Here is a 27,421-nt window from a genome sequence, read left to right as displayed (position 1 = left end):
TATATTCCTGCTTCCAGGCAGCTGGAAGATAGCAAGCAAGGGAAGGCAGCTGTAGATATTTAGAAGTTCTGTGTTCCAATCAACATGTTATTTTTATCTCTGCCCAGAACAACACTTGTTGGAAAATATTGGGGGTGGTACTAGACAATCCTGAAATAGGAATCAAAGGATTTGCATAGAATCTTATAGTTGAATAAATGACCCTCAATGTTATTTTCTGAACAGTGTCATTTGATTAGCAATACAAGCCCATGTATTCCTGCATTAAAACAGCCCCTATTTAAAGTAAAACAATAAGTATGAATGTGGCCAGTTATTTCTGATGACCGCACATACAAATCTGCATTGTTTATTTGCAACAACTAAATTATTTACTTGTTGTATCTCAGAAAGCTCAAACTGCCCAAAGAGCTGCTGATTCAGTTCTACAGAGGAATTATTGAGTGTCACCTGCACCTCTATAACTGTCTGGTTTGGCTCTGCAACCAAACAAGACGTAGACTTCAATGGATAATTAGAACTGCAGAAAAAACAATTGCTACCAATCTGCCTTCCATTGAGGACCTGTATACTGCAAGGGTCAAAAAGTGGGCTGTGAAAGTATCGACAAACCCCACACATCCTGGACATAAATTGTTTCAACTCCTACCCTCAAAACGACACTATAGGGCACTGCACACCAGAACAACTAGAAACAAGGACAGTTTTTTCGTGAATGCTATCACTCTGCTTAACAACTACTTCCCACAACACTGTCAAATAATTTACTAAGACTGTATTACTATTATTCTTCTCATCCTTCCTAGAGCCTATCTCTTTCCACTTATTACTATAACCATGTTGCTTGTATCTTTACAATTTATATTGTTTTATTGTTTCCTAATATGATTTGATTATTAGTATCCTACTAAGTGTTGCATTTTATGTTTCTTGATGAATACATTTTATTTTTTTCTTTATGTACACTGAGAGCATATACACCAAAGACAAATTCCTTGTGTGTCCAATCACACTTGGCCAATAAAAAATTATATCTATCTATCTATCCTATCTGGCACTGCTTTTATTCTGGGAAGTTTTTTTGGGTGTCCCATTTTAGGTACAACTCAGGATTTCCTGATATTCTCCAATCCAACGACCAAAAAAGTCCTATCCTGCTTAGATTTTCTAGATTACCGCATTTCTACAGTGCTAAACTTGGCGGAACTTGTACCCTACAGCTATTTAGTGGTTTTGAATTTCACAGCTGCCCCATGGGGGCGAGATTGGGTATTCTAATCCAAGACATAGCAGGGGTTGTATTAATTGAGCTCTCCTATCGAGTATCAAGAAGATATTTAAATTTTCTCTCTTTACATCTTCGGATTGGAAAACGACGGCCCGAAGAAGTTATTTATTACACGATGCGAACGTGACGGACGGACGAAACGAGTAAGGCTGACTCAGCGCTGGGTCATCCCGACCAACTCTAGAGCAGGGATCTCCAATCTTGGCAACTTTAAGATTTGTGGACTTCAACTCCCAGAGTTCTTCAGCCAGGTTTCTGGCTGAGGAACTCTGGGAGTTGAAGTCCACAAGTTTTATAGTTGCCAAGGTTGGAGACCCCTGCTCTAGAGGTTCCCTTGGAAGTGATGCCTCTGGAGCCAAGATTCAGGCAACATCTCATTGCATGCTTGAAATAAAGAGTGAAACACTGCCTGCACTTTTGGGGAAACATTTAAACATTGTAGTGCACCGTAGCACTAGAGCTTAGCACTGTTCTGTACACCGTCCAATGTTTACACTGGAAATTAAAGCCAGTCCACTTTTTTTTTAAATGAGCATCTCTTTTGAAAAGCACCTCTTTGAAAAATATCAAAGACTGTTTCACAGAAAGTTAAGGCTTCAGCGTATTATGAGAGTTTGTAAATATTCAGCCGCATTAAATGAATGAATTAGAGCAAAGTATCTTCCCTTCATTCTGAAAGCACCCTTAGAACAATATACAATAATTTAGATTTTTTTTTTTTAAAAAAAAAAGTATTCTCTACTTTTCTATCTCTACGGCTCAGGGACAACATAGACTCCCACCGGCCCGCAACTGTGTTCCTGTGTTCGATGTCACTTCCTTTTCACTGGCTACCTTTCTAGGCGCGCGGGGTTGTTTCCATGGCCCCTTGGAAGGACGAGGTTGTCTCAGTGTTCCTTTCTGGGCGGCCGGAGGCCGCGTGACTCGATGGTTCGACGGAAAGAATCAGCTGCGGAGACGGGGCCTGGCGGAGCGGAGCCTGTGTTGTCGTGGCTTCTCGGTCTGGTCGAAGGGAGAGATCGAAGAAATGCGAAGGGTAAATCGGGAGGATTTGAAGGGGAAATGACGGATTTGCTGCTCGATGCCGCGTCCATTGGGAGGAGTGATCGTGAGAATGGGGTGGGGGTGGGGGTGTCGGATGGGCTTCTTTTAGGATGATGCGTCTTTCTTTCGTTTCCTTCCCTAGACAGAAAACCAGCAGGGATGCTGTTCTCCCATCATGATCTAAAACAATGGAGTGTCTTTTCTTTTCTTTCTTTCTTTCTTTCTTTCTTTCTTTCTTTCTTTCTTTCTTTCTTTCTTTCTTTCTTTCCTTCCTTCCTTCCTTCCTTCCTTCCTTCCTTCCTTCCTTCCTTCCTTCCTTCCTTCCTTCCTTCCTTCTTTCTTTCTTTCTTTCCTTCCTTCCTTCCTTCCTTCCTTCCTTCCTTCCTTCCTTCCTTCCTTCCTTTTCTTTTTTGTAAAGACACTGGAATCTTGGAACTCAGGAAAGAAAAAACTCAGCCAGACATGTGTGAGCCATGCCACAAGATCTGTGGTTGTTTGGCTTCACAAACCTCCCCGGGTGAAAACTCAGTCAATTGTGGTTTAGGGGTGACTTGTGAATCCAGTCATTTGTGGTTTGTTGCATAAACAGTTGGGTAAATCATTTGTGATTGTTTCAACTTCTACCCTCAAAAAGACGCTATAGGGCACTGCACACCAAAACAACTGGACATAAGGACAGTTTTTTCCCTGAATGCCATCACTCTGATTAACAACTAATTCCCACAACACTTCTCTGCCTTACTAGTATCTATCTCTTCCCACTTATTACTATAACCATGTTGCTTATATCTTTCAATTATATTGTTTTTATTTGTTTTGTAGTATGATTTGATAGCTTATTAGTAACCTTGACTATCACTAAGTGTTGTATCTTTTTATTCTTGATGAATGTATTTTATTCTCCTTATGTACACTGAGAGCATATGCACTAAAGACAAATTCCTTGTGTGTCCAATCACACTTGGCCAATAAAGAATCCTATCCTATCCTGTCCTGTCCTGTCCTGTCCTATCCTATCCTATCCCACCCACCCCACCCCACCCCACCCCACCCTATTCTAAAAGCCAATTCGTGGAGCAAGCCCTTCATCTTTAGCATCTTTCAAGCTTAGTATATGTTGATGGTGAAAAGGTTGCCATGACTGTAGATTTTTTTTTTTTTAATTTGATTAAAATTTTAAAAAGCCGCCCGGAGACTCAGGGAGGCTTACAATGCGTTAAGCAATAGCCTTCATACTTTTGTATATTTATACAAAGTCAGTTTATTGCCCCCACAAACTGGGTCCTCAATTTATCTACCTTAGAAAGGATGGAAGGCTGAGTCAACCTTGAGCCTGGTGAGATTCGAACTTACAGTAATTGCAGACAGCTGGATGTTAATTACAATGCATTAGTCTGCTGTGCTATCCAGGCTCCTAAGAATTGAAGCTTATCAGGCTTTTGACTCTCTTCCTAACTTGTGTAATGGTGACTGGGTTTCTACATCATGTTAGACTATCATGTGACTGGTTTGGGCTTAATATAACGTAGGAATCCAGTCACTGTGATTGGCATTCTATGTTTCCTGCCTGTTATTTATGAACCCAATTGTTGTAACATAACACCAGTCTGGTTGCAGTCCAAACAGATAAATATATCCATCAGTTAAAATAATGTGTGAGATGCCACCAACTGATGCAGCTTCCAAAGTGCATGTTCAGTCTCAAAATTTGGACCTAACAAATGCTGATCTCTGAACAGATATATAATGTCATTTGGCTTAATTAACCGTTGGAACAGCTTGCCTTCAGAAGCTGTGGGTGCTTCATCATTGGAGGTTTTTAAGAAGAGACTGGACAGTTACCTGTCTGAAATGGTATAGGGCATGGGTGTCAAACTCATGTCATCACGGCTACGTCACATGATGTATTGGGACTTCCCCCCTTCACTAAACTGGGTGGGCATGGCCAGTGCATGATGCATCCGGCCCATGGGCCGGGAGTTTAACAGCCCTGGTATAGGGTCTCCTGCTTGAGTAGGGGGTTGAACTAAAAGACCTACAAGGTCCCTTCCAGCTCTATTTTGATTGATTGATTGGTTTTCTATTAAATTCCACAGACATAAAGTGAACTACTGTCTATTTTCCTCTATAAAGAAGGGCTTAAGGTCCAAGAGAATAGTACCATGTCAAAGACTTGCTGGATGGTCAATGTTCTAACCCAAGTATACAGGTTGATTTATGACTATTTATTTATTTATTTATTTATTTATTTATTTATTTATTTATTTATTATATTTCTATACCGCCTTTCTCCCGTAGGACTCAAGGCGGTGTACAGTCAAGAAAAATATAGACACACAAACATCATAAAATTGCTAATTAAAATTGTTACTTAGTTTGGTCAATTAAATAAAACCCAGAATTAGATAACATTTAAAAAATCATTTGCATGTTTGTATGTTTAGCCCTGCCTGTTGGAACATCAGGGTCTTGAGGGCACGGCGGAAAGCACGGAGATCAGGGATATTCCGTATCTCCGGGGGCAGTTCATTCCAAAGGGTTGGAGCCCCCACAGAGAAGGCCCTCCCCCTGGGAGTCGCCAGTCGACATAATTTGACTGACGGTACCCTGAGTAGTCCCTCCCTGTGAGAACGAACTGGTCGGTGGGAGGCTATTGGTGGCAAAAGACAGTCTCGTAGGTACCCAGGTCCTAAGCCATGGAGCGCTTTAAAGGTGATAACTAACACCTTGAATCGCACCCGGAAAACCACCGGGAGCCAGTGCAGCTCGCGTAGGAGAGGTGTTACATGGGCGTAATGAGCTGTGCCCATAATCACCCGCGCGGCTACGTTCTGGACCAGTTGGAGCCTCCGGGTGCTTTTCAAGGGGAGCCCCATGTAGAGAGCATTACAGTAGTCCATACGGGAGGTAACTAGGGCATGAGTGACCGTGCGCAAGGTGTCCCGATCCAGAAAGGGACGCAACTGGCGGATCAGGCGAACCTGATAAAAGGCACCCCTGGCCACGGCCGTCAAATGATCTTCTAAAGATAACCGTGAATCCAGGAGGACACCCAAGTTGCGGGCCCTCTCTGTGGGGAGCAAGATCTCATCCCCTATTGTCAGTGATGGTACCAGCTGACTATACCGGGACGCCGGAAGCCACAGCCACTCGGTCTTGGAGGGGTTGAGTCTGAGCTTGTTTCTCCCCATCCAGATCCGCACGGCCTCCAGGCAACGGGACATCACAGCAAGGATGTGATATATAATAATAACTATAATGGAGCTGTCAATTATAGTCATAAGTCATGATGGTCATAAAGCATGTCACCATGTGACCAGACCCAATTTTACCCCCCTCTTTTTTTTTTTTTTTTTTTGCAGCAGTCATTAAGCAAATGCTGAAGCTGTTGAGCAAGTGCCATGGTTCTTAAATGAACCCATTGTTCTCTATGGGGCATTTTTTGCTGGAAATCAGAAGTAAATGCCGGTTTACGGCAAAAACACAAATTGCAGTCATGTGACTAAAGGGTGTTGCAAACAATAGTAAATGCAGGCCAGTTGCCAAGCACCTGAAGTGTAGTCACATGACTATGGGGAAGAGTGATTTCAGAAAGGGGCCATAAATAGCTTTTTGGGGTCTGTCGTAATTTTGAATGGTCACTAAGTGACCTGTTGTAAGGTGACAACTAGCTGTGTAGCAGTGAGACCGTCATAGGAAATCTCCTACGATAGGTGGGAGAATGAGATGGCTAAGTAAAATACTTCACAAAGGATGTACTTTTGATAGATAGAAAAAATGCCTGCAATTTAATACACTTATCTACAAGTCTCATTAAGTGTATCTGAACTTATTCCTGAACAAATATGCAGTTGTTATTTTACAAAATTAAATAGACATGATAGCAGAAGGATGTAATGAAGACCTTTACTAGTCAATGCAGAAATGGAAATAAATCCACTTACATTGCACTGGGTTGCAAATTAAACTCTAAATTATGATGCTTTTAGGATGAATGTTTCATAGATTTATAAATTTCTGACAAGGAATAAGATTACTGACTAATATTAGACATGAAGGGGTCATGACTAATATGTGCTCAGTCTTTGTTTTTTTACAATGAAATGTCAGTAATGGAAGCAGAAAGTTGTATTTGCTGGATCTTTTTCATGGTCAAGAAAGTCAGTTTTTCCATTGTTTGAAGAACAGCTTCCATTTGAAACCACTCTTCTTCTGAATTTTCTAATGGATATTTTATTCATGTTGAATATGTTGTTGTTGTTAGTTGCAAAGTCGTGTCCGACCCATCATGACCCCATGGACAACGTTCCTCCTGGCCTTTGTGTCCTCTATCATCCTCTGAAGTCCATTTAAGCTCACACCTACTGCTTCAGTGACTCCATCTAGCCACCTCATTCTCTGTTATCCCCTTCTTCTTTTGCCCTCAATCGTTCCCAGCATTAGGCTCTTCTCCAGTGAGTCCTTCCTTCTTATTAAGTGGCCAAAGTATTTGAGTTTCATCCCAAATCATAGGGTTGGATGGAATAATATATACAAATGTAATTCTGCAAGGCTTCCTCTATAAGAATCAGAGTGTGTACTCTTTCCATTCTATTTATCACCTATAACCAGATCTGGAAATTTCATTTATTGTAACTTACCGTATTTTTCGGAGTATAAAATGCACCTTTTTCTCTGGGTGTGTCTTATACTCTGAATGTAGCCCTGCCCAGCTTCTCAACCGATGTTCAGAGGCTGAAAAAACCACCAGAAACCAAGCTTCAGAAAAGAAGCCCCCAAACAGAGTTTCAGAGGCTTTTTTTCTGAAGCTGTTTCGGAGGCTTTCAGAGGCAGAAAAAAAAGCAAAAAAAAAAAGCAAGGCACAGAGCTCACAACTAAGGAACCTGTTGCTAAAATTCACTTGTGGGAACAGCTGATTGGGATATTTCGGGAGCCCAATCCACCTGCCAGTCAGCTTTTTTCTTATTTTCCTCCCCAGAAACTAAGGTTCGTCTTATACTTCGTTGCATCTTGTACTTTAAAAAATATGGTAATAACTTTCCTATGCCAAGCTTGGGTCAGTGTCCTCACTTTAGGAAGCTGTAAGTAAACTGGTAGTATTGTAATTGGAAAAAGATGCAATACAGTTCTTGGATTTTGGAGAAGTTGTACATTAGAATGCCTTCTTTTTGTTGGATTTAATTGGAATGACACAATTTTTTTTTCCCTTTCAGGTGCTGCTGGAATCACTCTGCATTCTCTAGACAGTGACACGAGAGATTTTATGTTTTAAGACATCCGTGGGTTATTTATATATTTCTATGCAGCCTATGGGCTATTGCTTCAGGAATGGCTCCCCAGTTCCGCAGTTATGTTTGGGATCCTGCTCTTATCATTTCTCAGATCATGCTCATGCAAGCAATCTATTACAGCAGTCTGGGGCTTTGGTTGGCTCTAGTAGACAGTCTGGTACAGAGCAACCCTTCACTGGACCAGATTTTCAGTTATGAGGTAGGTAATTTCATTTTCAGTATGTCAAAACGAAATTCTGACAAATCAAAGTAGGCAGTAGGGAAAGAAAAATCTTGTAGAAGATTTTTAGGAGGAATACTGAAAGCTAACGTATAATGGATTACTTCTCATATAATTTACATTTAAATTTAACGTACTTTTTTGGCATATATTATAAATGAAATCATCAGTATGTCAAAAGTTAACATGCACTGTTTCAAATTCCTGCCTTTATTATATCAGTATTAAAATGAGTTTGATTACTTGTCCAGATAGTGCCTCTTGAACTATAGAACTGATCTAACAGGATGTATCATTGAAGCCAGTAGATCTTAGCTGGTTTAAAGTTTATTGCAATGACTATGTTTATTTGTATCTGTACAGGTTTTGGGATTTGCCACCTCTCCTGGGAGACTTTCCACAATGGCATTTATCCTAAATGCACTCACCTGGTAAGTTGGGTTATATATTTCTGACATCCTCAAACCAAACACTTTTAGAGTGGGGAGCTGCCTCTTGATAAAAACAGAAGCATTTAGATTATCAGTGCTGAAATTTGAAGGCCAAACTAAAGAAGGTTGGGATTAGGCATTTGACATGATTAACTGAGTAGCCCAAAATATCTGACTGCCAGGTGGACAGATTGAGCGATAGAACAATGGGTACACATCTGAAAGACCAGGCTGGAAACACAGTGTCCAGGAGAAAATCTACCTGTGTAATTCCTAAGAGAGGACACTGAGTTGATAAAATGTAATGAAATCAGGTTGGTGGAACTGCTCAAATCCTACGGAGAGATCATGAAGAGGAGTCTAGAGAAAAAGCATAGAAGCAGGGCCATACAGAAAGATGAAGCCAAATAATGGTGATATCTAATGCAAAAAAAAAGTGAAATTGGAGTTGTTTAAGGTGTAATGAAGAAAAGGAAAGAATTTCAAGAGGGAGTATATCCAAGGAAAATGTGCTTAAAAGTTACAGTTTTAGAAAGGAAAAACACATAGTTTTAATTACCCAAATTTTCTACGACTCATAACCATTCATTTAGTGACCATTCGAAGTTCCAATGATAGTTTAAAAAAGTTACGTAGGACCATTTTTTCACATGACTGTTGCAACAACCCTGTGGTCAGGTGATCAAAATTCAGGCAACTGGCATGTACTTATGACAGTTGCATTGTTCCATTGTCATATGATCACAATTTGTAACCTTCCCAACCGACTTCAGACAAAGTTAAGGGGGTGAAGCTAGATTTGCTTAATGACCACATGATTCATTCAACAGCTGCAGTGATTTGTTTAACAACTGTGGCAAAAGGGTCGTAAAATGGGGGGGAACTCACTTAACAACTGCCTTACCTAGCAATGGAAATTTTGGGCTCAGTTGTGGTTGTAAGTCGAGGACTACTTGTATATAATTATCCTTGTAGACCAGTGATGGCTAACCTTTTTGCTGTCGCATGCCAAAAGCGTGGGGAGCGTGGGGTGGGTCGCACGTGTGCGTGCCCACACCCATACTTCAATGCATCCCGCCCCCCCATGCATGCATGCGCGACCCCCCCCACGTTCCCCCCCTTTTGGCACACGATGGCACAGTGGGCCCAGTAGGCCCATTTTTCGCCCCCCCCCCCCGGCTCTAGAGGCTTTCTTGGAGCCTGGGGAGGGCAAAAGCAGCCCTCCCCACCCCACCCGCAGGCCCTCTGGAGGCCGGAAACGGCCCATTTCCTGACTTCCAGTGGGCCGGAAGGCTCAAAAATCATCTGGCTGAGCTAGGGCAATGCTCGTGTGCCCACAGATATGGCTCAACTTATGGCTGCCATAAGTTCGCCATCACGGTTCTAGACTTTGAAGACTATGGTAAAAAAAAAAAAAAGAAAGACATACGTATAAAACAGAAAAGTAAGGAAATTTTTATATTAAAATTTCACTTTATTTTCAGCTACCAATTTTTTAAAGGGCCTAAAATTGCTGAAATAGAAAGGAATATAAAATGTTTATCTTTGGAGTCTAAATTTTCCTTTAATTTCTTGGCTTTCTCACATAGCTTGGATTAAGATTTAAATGAAAATCCATGAGATATACCTTGCATAGCTTATATGGAAAACAGAATGTTGAAGATGGTGTGTCTTAAGGTTTGACACAATTCTTTTCTTTTCTTCTGCAGTGCCGTCGGTTTATTGTATTTTATTCGACGAGGAAAGCAGTGCTTGGATTTCACCGCCACGGTTCATTTTTTTCACCTGTTGGGCTGCTGGATTTACAACGGATCCTTTCCAACAGCTTTGACCTGGTGGCTTGTACATACTGTCTGCACAGCACTCATGGCTGTGATTGGGGAATACCTCTGTATGAGGACAGAACTGAAAGAAATCCCATTAAATTCAGCCCCCAAATCCAGTGTATAGGCCGTCAGGGGCACTGTGTTTCTCCATCAGTATCAGCATCTTGGTGCTAGTTTGTGAAACGTGGAAATGCAACTGAAGAAATCCCGAGGGCCTTAAGTATATTAGATGGGAGACTGACATTTGCAATACTTTGATAGGCCAAGGTGAATATAGTTTTTACATAACTCATTTTGTATTACTATGCAGACGTGCCCAATTTGCCAAAGTGATCAGACTCAAGTGTTGGATAAAATGCATAAAAGACATGGGAAGCGGACTGATTTTGAGAAGCAATCACTGAGTGTGATGGGTCACCATTTCCTTTCTCTATAGTGAACATCAGTTGACTAGAGAACTCCCAACAATTGCACAATAGACACTTTGTTCCCTTTTATCCTTCATATACTTGTTTTTACTTCCACTTTTTGAATTAAAGGATCAAGGAGATCAAACAATGCAGAAAGGCACATTATTCACTTGGTTGCTCAGATTCCAGAAAGCTTATTAACAGCAAAGAGTAATGTGACTGTATTTATTGGACTGAAAAAAAATACTATTTTATTTAATAAAGACTTCAATGTATTCATCAGGCTGGATCGTATCACCTAATATGACAGTAGAAATGAGAACGTCATCAGTCAGTAATACAATTTAGAAAACCATGGCCTAGACCAGGGGTCCCCAACCTTGGCAACTTTAAGACTTGTGGACTTCAACTCCCAGAATTCCTCAGCCAGCAAAACTGTTCTCTTGCAAAGCTGGCTGAGGAATTCTGGGAGTTGAAGTCTACAAGTCTTAATGTTGCCAAGGTTGGGGAGCCCTGGCCTAGACTTTTAAACTACTGGCTTCAAAAAGGGGAACAAGGACGAACTGCTCTTGTTCACAATCTGGCATAGAGAGGTAACTGCCTCCTGGTTACATACCCCGAGACAGGAGATGTTTCAAATGAGTCCTCTTGTTTACCGCAATGAATGTTTTATGTTGAAGATTCACTCTTCATAACCAAGGAAACTTGCAAGCTCTTGTGCAGGGCACAAAAAAACAGGATGGTTTCTTTTTGTAACTACTACTCCTGTCAGGATAGACTTGTTTTGCATATAATTGTAATTGTCTTCTTAGGATGGAACCTGAGTAAACTCTGTCCTTCAGAAATAATATTGACTTCCTGTGAAAAGAAAGGGTGTGAAGGGAAGGTTCATCTATAATGCACCCCAGGGTTGCTGTATTTTTTTATTTTATTTTCTTTTAAATGTTACTTTTTTTGGATATATCCCAGAGTTTTCCTTTTGTATATAAATATTTGGGAATGCTAATAATTTGTATCGGTTACAGTTGGGAAGCTAATGCTTGTAATGATTTAAGGTGAATAATTTTGGAATATGAACTTTATAAACCAGGGCTGTCAAACTCGTGACCCGTGGGCCGGATGCATCATGCACTGGCCACGCCCACGCCCGGTTTAGCAAAGAGGGGGAAAGTCCCGATACGTCATGTGACACCACTGTGACGCCGCAAGTTTGACACCCCTGTTAAAAACTATGTCTCAAAGCGCTTAGGTTGGATCCATTGACAACATATAAAGAAACCCCGAAGTTCTGCCAAAATAGCATGTTCTGATCCACATTCGGTACTTAAATATAGATTTGGGCAGAAGGAATATCCTTGCACCGTAGCTGGGAAATATAGGTGAGTCACACTGCCTTCATCCAATGTTAACATAAGCATAACAGTATATTTGTTGAATTATAGCTGCATTAACATCACTTCTTCCAGAAGATGGCACTGCTTTCTTTTGAGACAGCAGTGCAAGCCACTGCAATTCCTGTTGTTGGCTAAGATATTATGCAATCTGTCTGCAGTACTTATGTGTATGAGCACATGTGCGCTCAAGGCATTCGCTTTCCTTTGGGAGTATCATAATAGCATACCTAACGCAGCAAAGGAGATTTGCAGCCATTTCAATGAATCTCTGTAGACTAACATTGACTAAAGACTAGAATCTAATTAGGCAGACAATGACAATCTTAGTGCTGAGAGTTTCCATCCCCATTATTTGAGATCTATTTAGCAGATGTGATATTAATGATATGCTTTGAAGAAAAGCTAGGTTTCACATTTATTTAAGATCGAAGGCTGTGTTTGGAATTCAGGAACATGTTTAAATAAGGCAAAGTGAAGAAGTGGTTAAAAAGAAATGGGTTTGTTTGTTTGCAACTGATTTGACCCCACCTACTTTCCATAAATTGACAGAACCAACAAGCAAAAGATGCTTTTTTTGGGATTGGAGATTGGAATGCCAGAGTTGAAAATAATAAGGAAACTGAATTTAATCATAAGGCCAAGGAAACCTAGAAAATTAAGCAAAATAGTGACTTTCTGCTAATAATGATGACAATAATTAACTCCTGCTAATCAAATTATTTCTTGATTGCTGGCACAAGTCTTCAGATCACCAAAAGCATTCCTATGTGTGTGGACATCACCTGATGGACTAAGCAGAATCAAATCAATTGTATCATTGACACAAGGAGATAGAAGACTTAGTTATAGCAAGAAAGATTGAAGTCCGAGACGGATTGAAGATCCCAAACTGCTTGTGTACAAGATGTAAGTCAATTTCCATGTGATCTTGAGCGTATATCCATCATTCTCAAGAAGAATATCAAGATTCTCTTCAAAATCCTGGCCCTTATTGACAGGAAACCACAGGAACAATAGAATGAAGTCAAAGAGGTTGTTAAAGATTGATGTGGAAAGTTCCTGAACTCAGAAGGAAATTTCATCCTTAAATTAGTCTAGTAAGGGACACTAATGTACAGATAGCAAAAGTTGTTCTCAACACACGACTATAAATTGGGACTGGAGCAGTGGTGAAATCTAAAATTTGTTACTACTGGTTCTGTGGGCGTGGCTTCGTGGTGGTGGTAATGTGACGGTGGGCGTGGCCAACTTTTTTAAAACCATTTTTTCTACAACCTCTGGCGAAGAGGTTGTAAAAAAATGCTTTCAAAAGGCTTTGACGATCCCAGCTGAGTTGCCTGATAGGCAGAGGCTTTTTTTCTTTTAAATACCTCTGACGATCAGGCAACTCAGCTTGGATCGTCAGAGGCATTTAAAAGAAAAAAAGGGTTTTTTTCTTTTAAAAGCCTTTGACGATCCCAGCTGAGCCGCGTGATCATCAGAGGCTTTTTTTTTTAACTTTTAAAAGCATTTTTTGGCTGAAGAGGTTGTTAAAAAAAGGCTTTTAAAAGTAAAAAAAGAAAAGCCTCTGATGATTGTGCGGCTCAGCTGGGCATGGGGGAGGCAGGAATTTTTGCTACCGGTTCTCCGAACCACCCGCCTCCATCGCTACCGGATCGGGTGATCCGGTCCGAACCGGGAGCATTTCAACCCTGGACCTGAGTGAGGTTGTAAATCATTGTAGTTATAAATTGAGGCATCCACATGACAGGATCCAATTTTTTTAATGGTTTTTACAGTGGCCATAAGTGAACCATGTGTTCGTAAGAATCATGCAGTTATTAAGCAAATCCATTCTCCTGAATGCTTGCGGTTATTTTTTGCCGGAAACTGGCAAAAAATGTCAGAAACAAGAAAAATATATTGCAAATTGCAGTGACATGACTGGTATGCTACAGCTGGTCACGAATGCAAGCCGATTGCCAAGCACCCCAAATGTTCATGTGACCATAGGGAGGGGGTTCCCATGTTTTAAGATAGATGGATACCCTTTCTGAAGCCGCTGTAACTTTGAACGGTCATTAAATAATTGGTCATAAATTGAAGACTACCTGTAATGATTCAAAGATCAAACAAAAATGGAAGGAGTATATGGACATTCTCTACAGTGTGGATGTTAATATCCAAGATAGCCTTAGAAGATTTCATCTATTTACATGAATGTCAAATATTAGAAAATCAAGTTGGATCTAGAGATGGGAAGGCCTGGAAAAAAACCCAGAAAAATTGGGGGGGAAACAGGTTTTTTTCTGTTTTTTCTGTTTTTCTGTTTTTTTCCATTTTTCTGTTTTTTCCGGAAAAATACTATGACTAAACGCATGGAACACTGTTATCTTCCCACCAAAGGTGGTCCCTATTTTTCTACTTGCATTTTTTACGTGCTTTTGAACTGCTAGGTTGGCAGAAGCTGAGACAAGTAACAGGAGCTCACCCCGTTAATGTGGCACTAGGGATTCGAACCACTGAACTGCCGACCTTTCGATCAACAAGCTCAGCATCTTAGCCACTGAGCCACCGCGCCCCCCCAAAGGAATGTAGGGAACTTCAAAGTTGAACTGCAATTCCCGCAAGCCTCAACCCAAATAGGCAGTTATAAGGGATACCCAGAGAAACAATGAACAGTCAGTTCCATATTTCTCCGTTGTTATTTTACAGCAATGTTCATACTTCATTCAGGTGATTCTCTGAACATCCACCCAACCTGCCATACAGAAGTTTTCCTTAGAAAATTGCAAAATACTTACTTCTCACTGAATATTTCTTTCCATTTCAGAAATATTTACTGTAATACACATTGTATTTTGCAACATTCAGGGGAAGTTCAGGTAGGAGGAAAAACTAGTTGTCAGGAATGGAGGAAAAAGAGTATCACAGCATTATTCCTTGCAAACATATGTAGATGGGTTGTTCCTTAAGACTTATGGACTTCAATGGGAGCTGGCTGAGGAATTCTGGGAGTTGAAGTCCACAAGTCTTAAAGTTGCCAAGGTTGGAGACCCCGGCCTTAAGCTACCTCAGGGTTTTGGTCAATCTTCTTTAGCTCTGAAGTCATATACCAACATAATGTAAATCTCTTGCATGACTAATCATTCCTTTAAATACCTCTATAACAAGTCAATCATCAGTCTGTAATCTTCCTTTGGACATTTTGGAGAGCTCATTTTAGGTAGGTAATAAAACCATCATGTTCTGCTGAGAGAATCCAGTTATTTTAAAACCTCTTGCTACCCTCTTGAGTTCCTCAACATTTTCTTTCCTAAAATTGCAAATTTGTTAATTACAGAAGTTACATCTATATACAAAAAGCAAGTTGCTAAAAAGTTCTTTAAATGTAGAAATCAGTACAACAGTTGGAATGAAATGTTTACCAAAGCAAACCCTAATTAGCAGGTCAAGATACAAAAACTAGTGACACCATTCCACTCATGCCACAGTTTCCTATGCAAGCTGTAATTTAGTAATTTAATTTTGAGATCCTTAAGGCATGCACAACTTTTGATTGTCAAAATTCAATTGGAACACTTACCATATTTACAACTGACCTCACTGGAAAAATTAAATATTAGGAAATTCTGTTACCACAATCAAAAATTCACTAAAAAAGAAAAAAAACCCACCACAAACAATATTTTCCAAATATTAATGGGAAAAAAGCATATGTTCATTTGTACAAAATCACAGAGCTGTTGCCTTCATAAATTGAACCAAATGAGCATCAGAGTGATGCCTAATAAAAAAAGGGTTGGGACCTGGGATGAGGGTAAATTCTGGTAGTTACTGGAGATGCAGAGGTCAAAAAGATTGCCTTCAAATTTGATTTTTCTAGATTCCCTTTTCAACTTTTCCCAGACAGTCACCATCTCCTTCTGGCACACCCAAAGAGTAGCCATCGCACAATTATGAAATTCATTCCAATATCTGCAAAAGAAAAAGGAAACAATAAGTTATTTACCACCAATAGAAGAGAATATTTGTAGTTCGGGGTTGAATTGTGGGGTCCTTGGTGCTCTCTGAGATCCCATCAAATGCAGAGAGACTAAGGACTCCACAGTTCTTTGCCACAAAAGTCACAGATAGACATGGGCCATCTATGAAGAACATAACCTGTCTATCCATCTGTCCATCCACCATCCATAAAAGGTAAAGGTAAAGTTCCCCTCGCACACATATGCTAGTCTTTCCCGACTCTAGGGGGCGATGCTCATCTCCATTTCAAAGCTGAAGAACCAGCACTGTCCAGAGATGTCTCCATGGTCATGTGTCCGGCATGACTAAACGCCAAAGGCGCACGGAACGCTGTTACCTTCCCACCAAAAGTGATCCCTATTTTTCTACGTGCATTTTTTACGTGCTTTCGAACTGCTAGGTTGGCAGATCCTGGGACAAGTAACAGGAGCTCACCCTGTTACACAGCACTAGGGATTCGAACTGCCATAATATCTAATATCCATAATATCTGGTTAATTGGTCTATGCATTTATGATCTACTTTAGGTCTTTTTTTTAATAAATGACCTGCTTCAATTCTAACCATTTTAGAAAGTCAACTCTGAGGAGCAAAGAAACCTATCCTCACACAATGACTATAATTAATACATAGTTCCTCTGTACAGAATCTTTTCCAGGTCACAGGAGGATACTGTTCCAAGTATGCAGCAGGATCTCCAAAATAATTCTAATGGAGTATTTAATACTATGCAGCTGAAAAGTGAAATTTAGTGCCTGCCATACAAGACTATAAACTCCGGAAAGGTTTATCTAGTCAAGAATGAGAAATTTTCTAATGGTTTTGGGGGCATTATAGAGAAATCGAAAAAAGTAGCTAAATAAGGAGAATCCCACATGATGCAATTGCTATTTTCTGAGGGTTTTAAATTTTTTTAGATTGAGCAATTTTCCATATCTATTCAGCTAAAGCCTATTTGGCTTGGTGGACGTGGTGTGGTTTGGTGGGCGTGGCTTGGCTTGGCTTGGCTTGGCTTGGCTTAGTGGGCATGGCAGGGGAAGGATACTGCAAAATCTCAATTCCCACCACACTCCAGGGGAAGGATATTGCAAAATCCCCATTCCCACCCTACTCTGGGGCCAGCCAGAGGTGGTATTTGCTGGTTCTCCGAACTACTCAAGATTTCCGCTACCGGTTCTACAGAACTTGTCACAACCTGCTGGATTTCACCCGATGCAAACCTTCAAAGTTCTTTTTTTTTTCTTCCCTTCCTTGTTTATTTACGAAAATTAGAACTCATGGTCTCCTGATTTCTAGTCTGATGCTTTAACCCAACACCAAATTGGTGATATACTTACAATCTTATATTGTGCTTTATATATATTGTGCTTTTATGGTGTGCTAAAGCAGCCTTAGTGAAAGTGCTATTTTCAAGAAGTTTTGTGTTCAAACTTTCAGACTGAGAGCAAGAAATAGCGTTGGTACCGCTTTAAACCACCAATATGGCTGTTTTAAGAGAAATGTTTATCTAAACAACCCATCACTATATATTCTTACTATATTCTACATCAATGTAATGTTTTTCTCCATTTGTTTTTATTTTGTACATTGAAATCCATAGCATAATAAGAAACCATTATAAAATTGACAAGATAGCTTTTGCCAACTTGCATGAAAAATATTAAAGCATTGGATGGTTTCAAATATTAAATTATCCTTTGGAGGGAGCCTCCACCATGTGGTGGTGCCCAGAGCAATTGCTTTCCCCTTAAAAAGTCCCTGAAATCACACAAAAAGAGCCTCTAGTTGATTGCCAGCTGTCAAGAACTCATTAAATAGAAGAAATGTGGTAGAAGAAATCTTCTAAGACAATAATGAGAGAGATTGGTGCAAAACAAGGTAAACTCTGCTTTGATTTTCTATGGTTGTTTCCTCTGAATCCTGCAGCAATGTGGGGGAGTGGGGGGGGTAGAGTAAGGGGAAGCAATCCAGTGTGAAAGCAGTTGGATGTTAGCTGGTTCCATATTTAAAAAAATAAAAAAGAAAGGAGGAGAGTAACTAGTAAGGACTGAAGTGCCAATTTGTCAGAGGATCGGGATTCTCTCTTTTGACTCTTCCCCTTTCAACTGGATAATTTCAATTTCCCAATGCCTGGTTTTTACAGACTTTATTTGTTTGGGAATCAAATTATGTCACATGCTCTGTCAGTTTTAGATTTTGGGAGATGTTGCACAATTCAACCCCTCTAAAGGCAAATACACCAAAACAAAACTAATTCTATTATAGATCACTTTCCAAAGCATTCATTCTAATCATATTTGTCACCAATGAGCCTTTTCTTATTGTAGACGACAGAAACTCAGAAGCTTCCTCAGAAAAGAGGCCAGTCTTGGATGCACAACAGTACTGTAGAACAGTGGTCACCAACCGGTGGTCCGTGGACCACTGGTGGTCCGCAAGAAAATTTTGGTGGTCCTCAGAAAAATTATTTGCATTTTTTATATTGCACTAAATCAGAGTTCCTCAAACTATGGCCCCTGGGCCGGATCATGCAATGAACATTTGTGTTACTGCAGAGAGTCTCCCCTTCTGGGTCTTTTTGTGCAGATTGGAGGGGGGCAGAAATTCCGACTTGGGGTCTGCTTCAGCCTCCTGGTGTGAGGCTTTGGGTGAAGGCTGGAGGGAAGTGCCACTGGTGGTGAAGAGCCGAAGGGCCTCGTTCCAGTGGAACTGCCTCATGGCCTGGAACTGGCTGACCATCTCAGCCTGCTGAGCCTCCAGGCACTGGTACCTGGCCTTGCACTCCTGCAGGTCTTCCCTCTGCTTGGAAAGCCTATGCTCCTAGTCCTCAGTGAGATGCTTGTGGTGAGACTCTTCGGTCAGATCCAATTTGAACTGAGCTGTTTTACCAACTCTTTCTCATGGTGGCTGCTTAGCTCCAGTAACTGCTTCCTGTTGGAGCCCTAAGGAGCCTGGGCAGGCAGGCAAGGAATAGCAAGTAGAGGCTGGCAAGGCACCCCTCAACATGAGTGACATTGAATTGGCCACGCCCAGCCAGTCACATGACCACCTTGCCACACCCACCCAGCCAATCATTAGGCAGATCATATTAGTGGTCCGCACGATTTAAAATTATGAATTTACTGGTCCCTCAGGTCCGAAAAGTTGGTGACCCCTGCTGTAGAAGGAAGACTAAGATTTTTGTCTTTGTCTGATTCAACTCTTGTATCGCAACAATAAGGACATTGCTCATTTTGTGCTAGAACCCCTCAGAAACCCTAATTCAGGGGTGGGCTGCTGAGGGTTTGCAGGGGTTCGGGAGAACCTCTAGCTAAGATTCTGTACAGTTTGGAGAACCTCCCCAAATCCCACTCCTGGCTGGTCCTGCCCGCCCCACCCCACCCCTCCTAGGAGTCCCCATGTGGCCCATAAATTCAGGGTGTATGCAGAGGTTCGGGGAGGGCAATAAATGGGCCTACCGGAAGTTCGGGAAGTGGGCCTCCAGAGCCCGGGGAGGCCTTTTTTGCCCTTCCGGAGGCTTGAGGAAAGACTCTGGAACCTGGGAAGGGCGAAAATCCCCCCACCCCGGCCGTGGTGCAGGAGCCCAACTAGACGACACCAGTGGTGGGTTTCAAAAATTTTTACTAACGGTTCTGTGGGTGTGGCTTAGTGGAAATCTCCATTTCCTCCCCAATCCAGGGGAAGGTTACGGCAAAATCCCCATTTCCTCCCAATCAGCTGGGACTTGGGAGGCAGAGAATAGATGTGGGCGGGGCCAGTCAGAATTTTTACTACCGGTTCTCCGAACTACTCAAAATTTCTGCTACCGGTTCTCCAGAACTGGTCAGAACCTGCTGAAACCCACCTCTGGGCCACACCAACCATGGCCACGCCCACCCAGCAACCAGGTAGAGAACCCCTTGCTAAAATCTTTGAAGCCCACCCCTGCCCTAATTGTTCCTGATGCATAGGTACTAAGAAGACTTATGAGAGTCACACAACAGAGTGCTTCCTCACAAAGAGGAAAAAAGAAAAATACAACATGAGAGCAGGAAAATGCCATCAACACAGCAAACGTGTTGTCCACTAGGAATTTGTGACCAATATAACATGGGTATGGAAGGACAAACTTGTCAGTAAAGTATTCATGTATTATTTAATGATTTGCTTATTTCTTTGCCTTAAACCTATCCTCTAATGCTAGCAAACACTCAGGGTGGCTAACAAAATTGAGGAAAAACAGAGTATAAAAAGGTTTAAAACCTTTTAAATGGCATAGGACCCGGGTACCTCCGAGACCGTCTTCTGCCACCAATAGCCTCCCACCGACCAGTTCGTTCCCACAGAGAGGGTCTCCTCAGGGTGCCATCAGCCAAGTTATGTCAGCTGGCGACGCCCAGGGGGAGGGCCTTCTCTGTGGGAGCCCCAGCCCTGTGGAATGAACTGCCCCCGGAAATTCGTAAGATATCTGACCTCCGGGTGTTTCGCTGCGCATTGAAGACCCTGTTGTTCCGCCAGGCCGGACTATCAACACAATAGTTTTAAATTGGGGTATTTAAATTTATTGGGGTTTTAAATTTGAGCCACTTATTTAATTATTTTAAATTTTATATCATTGTTTTGTCTGTGTTTTTAAATAGGCTGTACACCGCCCTGAGTCCTTCGGGAGAAGGGCGGTATAGAAATAAAATTATTATTATTATTATTATTATTATTATTATTATTATTATTATTATTAAAACAAATCATCGATACTAAAATCAATGAACAATTAAGGACCTCGCAAAAGGATTAACATTTTTTTCTAAATGCTGAGAGACTGGTGGCAAATATAACTCCTGAGCAACAGCATCCTATCAACTGGGAGCAACACAAGAGCAGGACTTCCTGGTCAAGAACCAGAAAAATAATCCAATAGGGGCATTTTCAAAAGGACTTCTCCTGCATGCCAGGTTTGGATAATTGTACCCTACGTTATCTGGGCTTTCAAAGCCAAGACCAACATCTTAAACCATGCTTGGCAAGTAATTGGCAGTACTGCAGATCTTTCAAACTGGGAACTGTGATTCCTCTCCCTTGCATCAGCCTAACTATATGTTTTACATCAAGCTGTACTCTGCAATAGCTCCGTTCTTTTTTTTTTTCCGCCTGTGGTAAATTTTTTATTACATTTCTCATCTTCACTTTTTCTCAAGGTTGCACATTGTCATATTGTTTATTGTTCGTGTGTGTAAATGTGTTCCTTCAGCACTGAATCATGAACCACTTTAGTTTTTCAATGGTTCTTTAGTCAAGCTTCATTATCAGACTATTGGTTTATTTCCCCATTACATTCTGTACCACTGTTTTGCATTTCTTCACATCTTGAATATGAAAACAGGCCTACATGTTTAAGTTTGAAGGTTCTTCTGGTAACTGGTTTTCCTTTTCAAAGAAAATTGAACCGAGTTTTAGAAAATCTTGTTCTGTTGTGTGATAGATGAGGAAAAAACAAATAGCTTTGGCATCTTTTTGGAATTTGTTAGCCCACAGTGGTAGCGTAAACTAAGACAGTGGTTGCCAACCAGTGGTCTGTGGACCACTGGTGGTCTGTGAGAAAATTTTGATGGTCCGCAGAAAAATTATTTGCATTTTTATATTGCACTAAATACTATTTATCTTTTTTAAAATGCATATTAGTGGTCCGTGGGATTTAAAATTATGAATTTAGTGATCCCTGAGGTCCAAAAGGTTGGTGACCACTGAACTAAGAAACCAATGCTAAGAAACCAATGCCAAGAGCCACAGTGGCACAGTGGTTAGAGTGCAGTACTGCAGGCTACTTCAGCTGACTGCTAGTTGCAGTTTGGCAGTTCAAATCTCACCAGGCTCAAGGTTGACTCAGCCTTGCATCCTTCCGAGGTCAATAAAATGAGGACCCAGATTGTTGGGGGCAATGTGCTGACTCTGTAAACTGCTTAGAGAGGGCTGTAAAAGCACTATGAAGTGGTATATAAATCTAAGTCAGTGGTGGGTTGCCCCCAGTTCGCACTGGTTCTATAGGTTCTCACTGGTTCTATCTGTATATAGTCCTCTGTTGTGGTCCGCCAGCAACCTGCGGAGCTGGCAGCAGAGTTGGACAGTGAGGAGGCTGGGGAGGAACATGGGCCAGTCCTGGAGTCTGGGGAAGGCTCAGATGAGGGCTCTGTGTCGGAGGCAGAGATGGGGCCAGGGCCATCTGGGAGTTATGTGCAGACTCCGGAGCCTCCAGAGTGGGACATCAGAGAGGCAGAGGAACAGGGGGAGCCTGTTCCTAGTGCGCACATGTGCAGAGCTGCCAGAAGGCAAGAACAGTTAAAACAAAAGGGACGACTCGGGACTAAGGCTTGGAGATGATTGGCCCCTCCCATAAGACATAAAGGAAGAGCAAAGGCACGTGGGCCTTTGCAGAAAGCAACATTGTGGATGGTGTCGGTTTGTACTTTGAACCTCCATTTTTGATTCTGTGTTTCTATATGGTCTTGCCAAGATAATTGCCAATTGGGTCTTCGGCAGCGTGTCAAAGGAGATAAAGGAAGCCTAGGTCAGGACATCCTTGACTTACAACAGTTTGTTCAGTGACCTTTTGAAGTTATAACAGCACTAAAAAAAGTGACTTACGATCATTTTTTCACACTTTAAATATTTGCAGCATCCCTATGGTCACACAATCAAAATTCGGATGTTTGGCAACTGACTCATATTTTTGACAGTTGCAATGTCCTGGGATCATGTGATTAGCTTTAGCGACCTTCTGACAAGCCAAGTCAATGGGGGAGCCAGATTCACTTAACAACCTTGTTACTACCTTAATAACTGCCGTGATTCCCTTAACATTTCTTAACCTTAACATTCCTTAACCGCCGCAGGCTACGGATCCCCACCCCCCACCGCTGACAATCGCTAGGCCCTCGCCACCGAACCCCGCCACAGGCTACAGATCCCCTACGCATAAATACTGAATCTGAGGCTAGGCTCCGAACCCCCACTGCCGAAACCCCCGCCACCAAATCCCCCACCACCATCACCATCGCAAGACTACCTTTAAAACGTCCACCAAGAAAAACTCACACAAACCGAGACTCTCCCTGGAAGCCCCGAAGTTCCTTTAAAAAACTCCACCAAGAAAAAACTTTAAAAACTTTAAACTTAACAACTGTGGCAAGAAAAGTCATGAAATGGGGCAAAATTCATTTAACAAATGTCTCACTCAGCAGAAGAAATGTTGGGTTCAACTGTGGTCATAAATCAAGGACTACCGATACAGTAATCTGCATCATCATCATCTAGTACTAGGATTCCACATCCAGTAATGTTCTTTACATCGGCATCCCTTCCTTCTTCTGTCCTCTACCAAATGCTTATTTTTCCTTTATTAATCCCTTCATTTTATTACATGAAAAATTTCTTTGCCCTCTTCCATCTGGTCTTTTTATCAGCTTTATCACAATCTAATTTACTGTGGTTTCTACATTCCCCCATCTCAATAGTTCTTCTCACACAGTTTTGACAGGACAGTGTTTCTCCAGAACGTCTGGCTTTTTCCTTAATTGTTTTGTACATTTCCTAGTTTGTCTATAATGTTTGCTCTGTCCAGCATTTCACCTTGGAAGCTTCAATGAGCGGCATTTATCTCTACAATTCCTTTATTTCTTCCCATTCTCATGTCTGCTTATAATCATTCTCTGCTCAGACTTGCTGCAAGCTAAATTTCCAACATCTTGATGTTTTTGCTATTTTACTGCCTTCTTCTTGCACTTGATTAGATTAAAGATAAACAACCAGATGTGTTTGTACTCTCCTCAATCCTCTGGCTGTGAAGCTGCCCAAGGTGGCAAACCAAGCCTGGCAAAGAACAATGGGATAATAAAACACTACCCATTATGGTTAATATTGGTAGTTAGAAAATGCATAGTTTAAAGTCAAAGGCCATTGCAGACCAAGGAAATTCAACAAGCACCACAAAACAAATGATAAAGCTATATTAATCGAAGCTTTGAAGGTTGTGGGATTAAAGTGAGTGGAGAAATTATACAAGATAAAGGATGAACTCCTTCCCAGCATCCTCCCCTTATAGTTGCCTTAAATCAAAGAATTGGATACCAGAAAATCTAATCATATTATACCTATCAGGGCACTGATAGGATGAAAGCCAGCACACTGAATTGGTAGCCAACCAAAACTGTTCTGGCTCAAATTGTATTCACGGAAGCAGATTTCTTAAAATTCTAGTATGGTACCCCATTCTTTACTTGAAACCAAATGCGTGTTTCATAAGAGGCAGCAGAACTGGCTTTGTCTTTGCTATCTACAAAATGACATTTCTAATTGTGTTTAGAATCTAGGGTTCTAACATGTCAGTAAGGGACAGCAAGCACTTCTCAACAATGAAGGACTTGTTCTCTTGTATTGGTACTAACTTTAATTAGTCTTTTGCTTTCAATTGATGGTTGTCTTTGAGGAAGTGCCAATGGTAGCATTTAAAATAAAGGATAAAAACATACTAATTCCAAGCCAGTTTCAAAAGAAAGCTCCTTCCGTTATTGTGGTTCCTATGGCTAAGCAGAAAGATGGAACCATTTTCTGTGGGGAACACAATTTGCTAGCCAATTAATAGACATGAGACCAACTACTGTACTATGAGAGTGGAAACCATGACTTTTTCCATTAATATTAAGAGAATATTCAGTGGAAACATTCACACAGGAGAAAAGGGAAGAGGATATCAGTCATTCTGATTTAGAAGGCTGGCAGGACAAGAAGCAATGAATAGAATAGAATAGAATAGAATAGAATAGAATAGAATAGAATAGAATAGAATGGAATGGAATGGAATGGAATGGAATGGAATGGAATGGAATGGAATGGAGTGGAGTGGAGTGGAGTGGAGTGGAATGGAATGGAATGGAATGGAATGGAATGGAATGGAATGGAATGGAATGGAATGGAATGGAATGGAATGGAATTCTTTATTGGCCGGCCAAGTGTGATTGGACACACAAGGAATTTGTCTTTGGTGAATAAAATACATTTATCAAGAATAAAAAGATACAACATTTAGTGATAGTCAAGGTTACTAATAAGCTATCAAATCGTACTAGGAAACAAATAAAAACAATATAAACTGAGAGATATAAGCAACATGATTATTGTAATAAGTGGGAAGAGATGGATACAAGTAAGGAAGAGAAGAATAATAGTAATATAGTCTTAGTAAATTATTTGACAGTGTTGTGGGAATTAGTTATTAAGCAGAGTGATGGCATTCAGGAAAAAAAACTGTCCTTGTGTCTAGTTGTTCTGGTGTGCAGTGCCCTATAGTGTCGTTTTGAGGATAGAAGTTGAAACAATTTATGTCCAGGATGTGAAGGGTCTGTAGATATGGATGGAAGCTAATCAATAAGAGAAGCAACTTAGAACTAAGGAGAAATTTCCTGACAGAACAATTAATCAGTGGAACAATTTGCCTCCAGAAGTTGTAAATGCTCCAACACTGGAAGTTTTTAAGAAGAGGTTGGATAACCATTTGTGTCTGAAATAGTATAGGTCAGGTTTCCTGCTTGAGCAGGGGCTTGGGCTAGAAGACCTCCAAGGTCCCTTCCAACTCTGCTATTTTGTTATTCTCAATGATTAAAGGGACAACTGCACTATATTCAAGATACACATCATGATAGGATGTTCCTACAGTACAATTTAGAGGTTTGCTGCTCACCCACAAACAACCTGCAATCCTTGCAGCAGACTCTGGTTCACTTTGTCTTCTTCAGCTTCTTCTTCATATCTAGCCATGTTCTCTCCTAATTTTAAGATGCAGCCAGAGAAATCTTGATAAATATTTTCACACTGAGTTTCTGCCGTCAGTAACTTGAGCAAGTACCCTGCAAATGGAAAAGGGGCTTAATGTAGCATCTAATAGCACACCTCTTTTTCCAGGCACTTCATCTAAAGACCAATTTCCCTTCAATAAGAAGCACAAAATATATGTGTGCAATACACACACACACACACACACACATAATTCATTCAACATAATGAATGGTCATCATATACAAGAAGCAGAACCAAAATTAAGTACTAAGTAGAATTCTGCTTCAAACATTGCATTAATCCACAATGTCATTAGGGTATCATTTGAAAAGTCACAGCCTATGGTTGGTGTTAGGCAACCCGAGCCGGTTGTGGGGTTTATTCAAATAAACTATGCTTTAACAAACTCTAGCATAGCCTAGTAAAATACAACTTGCTGGACAAGATCAGTGTTAGGGATTTTGACCTGGAATACATGATTTCCAAAGGAGGGACTAAACAAAGAGCTGGGCCAGTATGATCTTTTGTAAACTGCCCTCTTTCACGAGGCTATTTAAAACGTAAAATGGAAAACGAGATGCGCTTGGTACTTTAAAAGAAAAAAAGCAGCCACAAAGAATAAAAGGAATCAGTAGATGAACGGAAAAGTAAACTTGCATCATTCTTGAATTCACCGTCCCTGCTTTTGGAAAGTCTCACCAACTTAACTGAATTCTGAAAGCGTTCCTTAGAAAGGTTTCCCTTGGAAACGAAGCCATGGTTTTAACTAAGTTTGTAGTCAGAAGTTGCCCATCACTAACACTATCCCGGGCTCTTCTACTGTCTGTTATCAATTTCGGGAAGTTAACAGAGGAACCCTTCTAACGATGCAGAGAAAGAGGAATAACATCGATTCTTGCCTAGTAAACTGTTATTTAACATATCTGGATTTTTTTTTTTCAAGTTCCAGTTATCCTTTCGACAAACACCCCCCCCCACCCCCACGTATCCACTCAGAGGATGCCATTCCCATCCTCTGGACCGGCGTCCGCGATCGGGAGGAGATTTGGGCTTACCCAGAGTGATGAGTAGCAGCACCGTGCCGGGTCGAAGTGCCATTGTCTCCGCTGTGGCTGCCTGGTTTAGGGGCTCCGGGTAAACTGGGTCGCCGCCACCGGCAGCCCTCCCATTCCTCTTCCGTGGGGAGGACCCGAGGGGCTTCTCGACCTCCCGAGGAGAAAGTCAAGGTGGGAATTGACCCTGGCAAAGCTCTGCGGGAGCCTCCACGCCACGCGGGGGGGAAAAGTGCCACGATTCCTCTTCGGAGCGCGCTTGCTCTGCCTCTGCCCTCGCTCAGGTCGGGCTCTCTGGCGCCGAGGGCAGGGCAGACCTTGCCCAGGTGCTTTGCGGATCAGCCACGCGAGACGGACACGGCGGGGGACGTCGCGGGTCGAAGGAGGCAGGGAAGAAAAAAGAGGGACAGGGCAGAACAAGCCCACTGCCAAGAGAACTGCCCGTCATCTGCACCTCTAGAACTGTCTGGTTTGGCTCTGCCACCCAACAAGACAGAGACAGACTTCAGAGGAAGATTAGCACTGCAGGAAAAACAATCGCTACCAACCTGCCTTCCATTGAGGACCTGTATACTGCACGAGTCAAAAAGAGGGCTGGGAAAATATTTACAGACCCCTCGCATCCTGGACATAAACTGTTTCAACTCCTACCCTCA

General features: G+C 41.5%; 2 protein-coding genes across 2 annotated transcripts; one reads left to right on the top strand and one right to left on the bottom strand.

Annotated features, from left to right (window-relative positions):
* Positions 1-2,167: 2,167 nt before the first annotated feature.
* On the top strand, positions 2,168-10,790 carry SYS1 (SYS1 golgi trafficking protein). Its single transcript, XM_070939993.1, has 4 exons — positions 2,168-2,324; positions 7,546-7,822; positions 8,207-8,274; positions 9,984-10,790. The coding sequence occupies exons 2-4, from the start codon at positions 7,661-7,663 to the stop codon at positions 10,222-10,224; spliced, it is 471 nt and encodes a 156-aa protein (XP_070796094.1). The 5' UTR covers positions 2,168-2,324; positions 7,546-7,660; the 3' UTR covers positions 10,225-10,790.
* Positions 10,791-15,635: 4,845 nt separating this feature from the next.
* Positions 15,636-26,811, bottom strand: LOC139314872 (neuritin-like). Its single transcript, XM_070940826.1, has 3 exons — positions 26,769-26,811; positions 25,619-25,784; positions 15,636-15,861 (listed from the first exon to the last, which is right to left on the bottom strand). The coding sequence occupies exons 1-3, from the start codon at positions 26,809-26,811 to the stop codon at positions 15,636-15,638; spliced, it is 435 nt and encodes a 144-aa protein (XP_070796927.1).
* Between the last annotated feature and the right edge of the window lie 610 nt (positions 26,812-27,421).

This window comes from Pituophis catenifer, unplaced genomic scaffold (assembly GCF_029215685.1).
Source record: "Pituophis catenifer annectens isolate HBS135680 unplaced genomic scaffold, rPitCat1.0.hap2 SCAF_3, whole genome shotgun sequence".
NCBI lineage: Eukaryota > Metazoa > Chordata > Lepidosauria > Squamata > Colubridae > Pituophis > Pituophis catenifer.
This window is presented reverse-complemented; position numbering and strand designations above follow the sequence as displayed.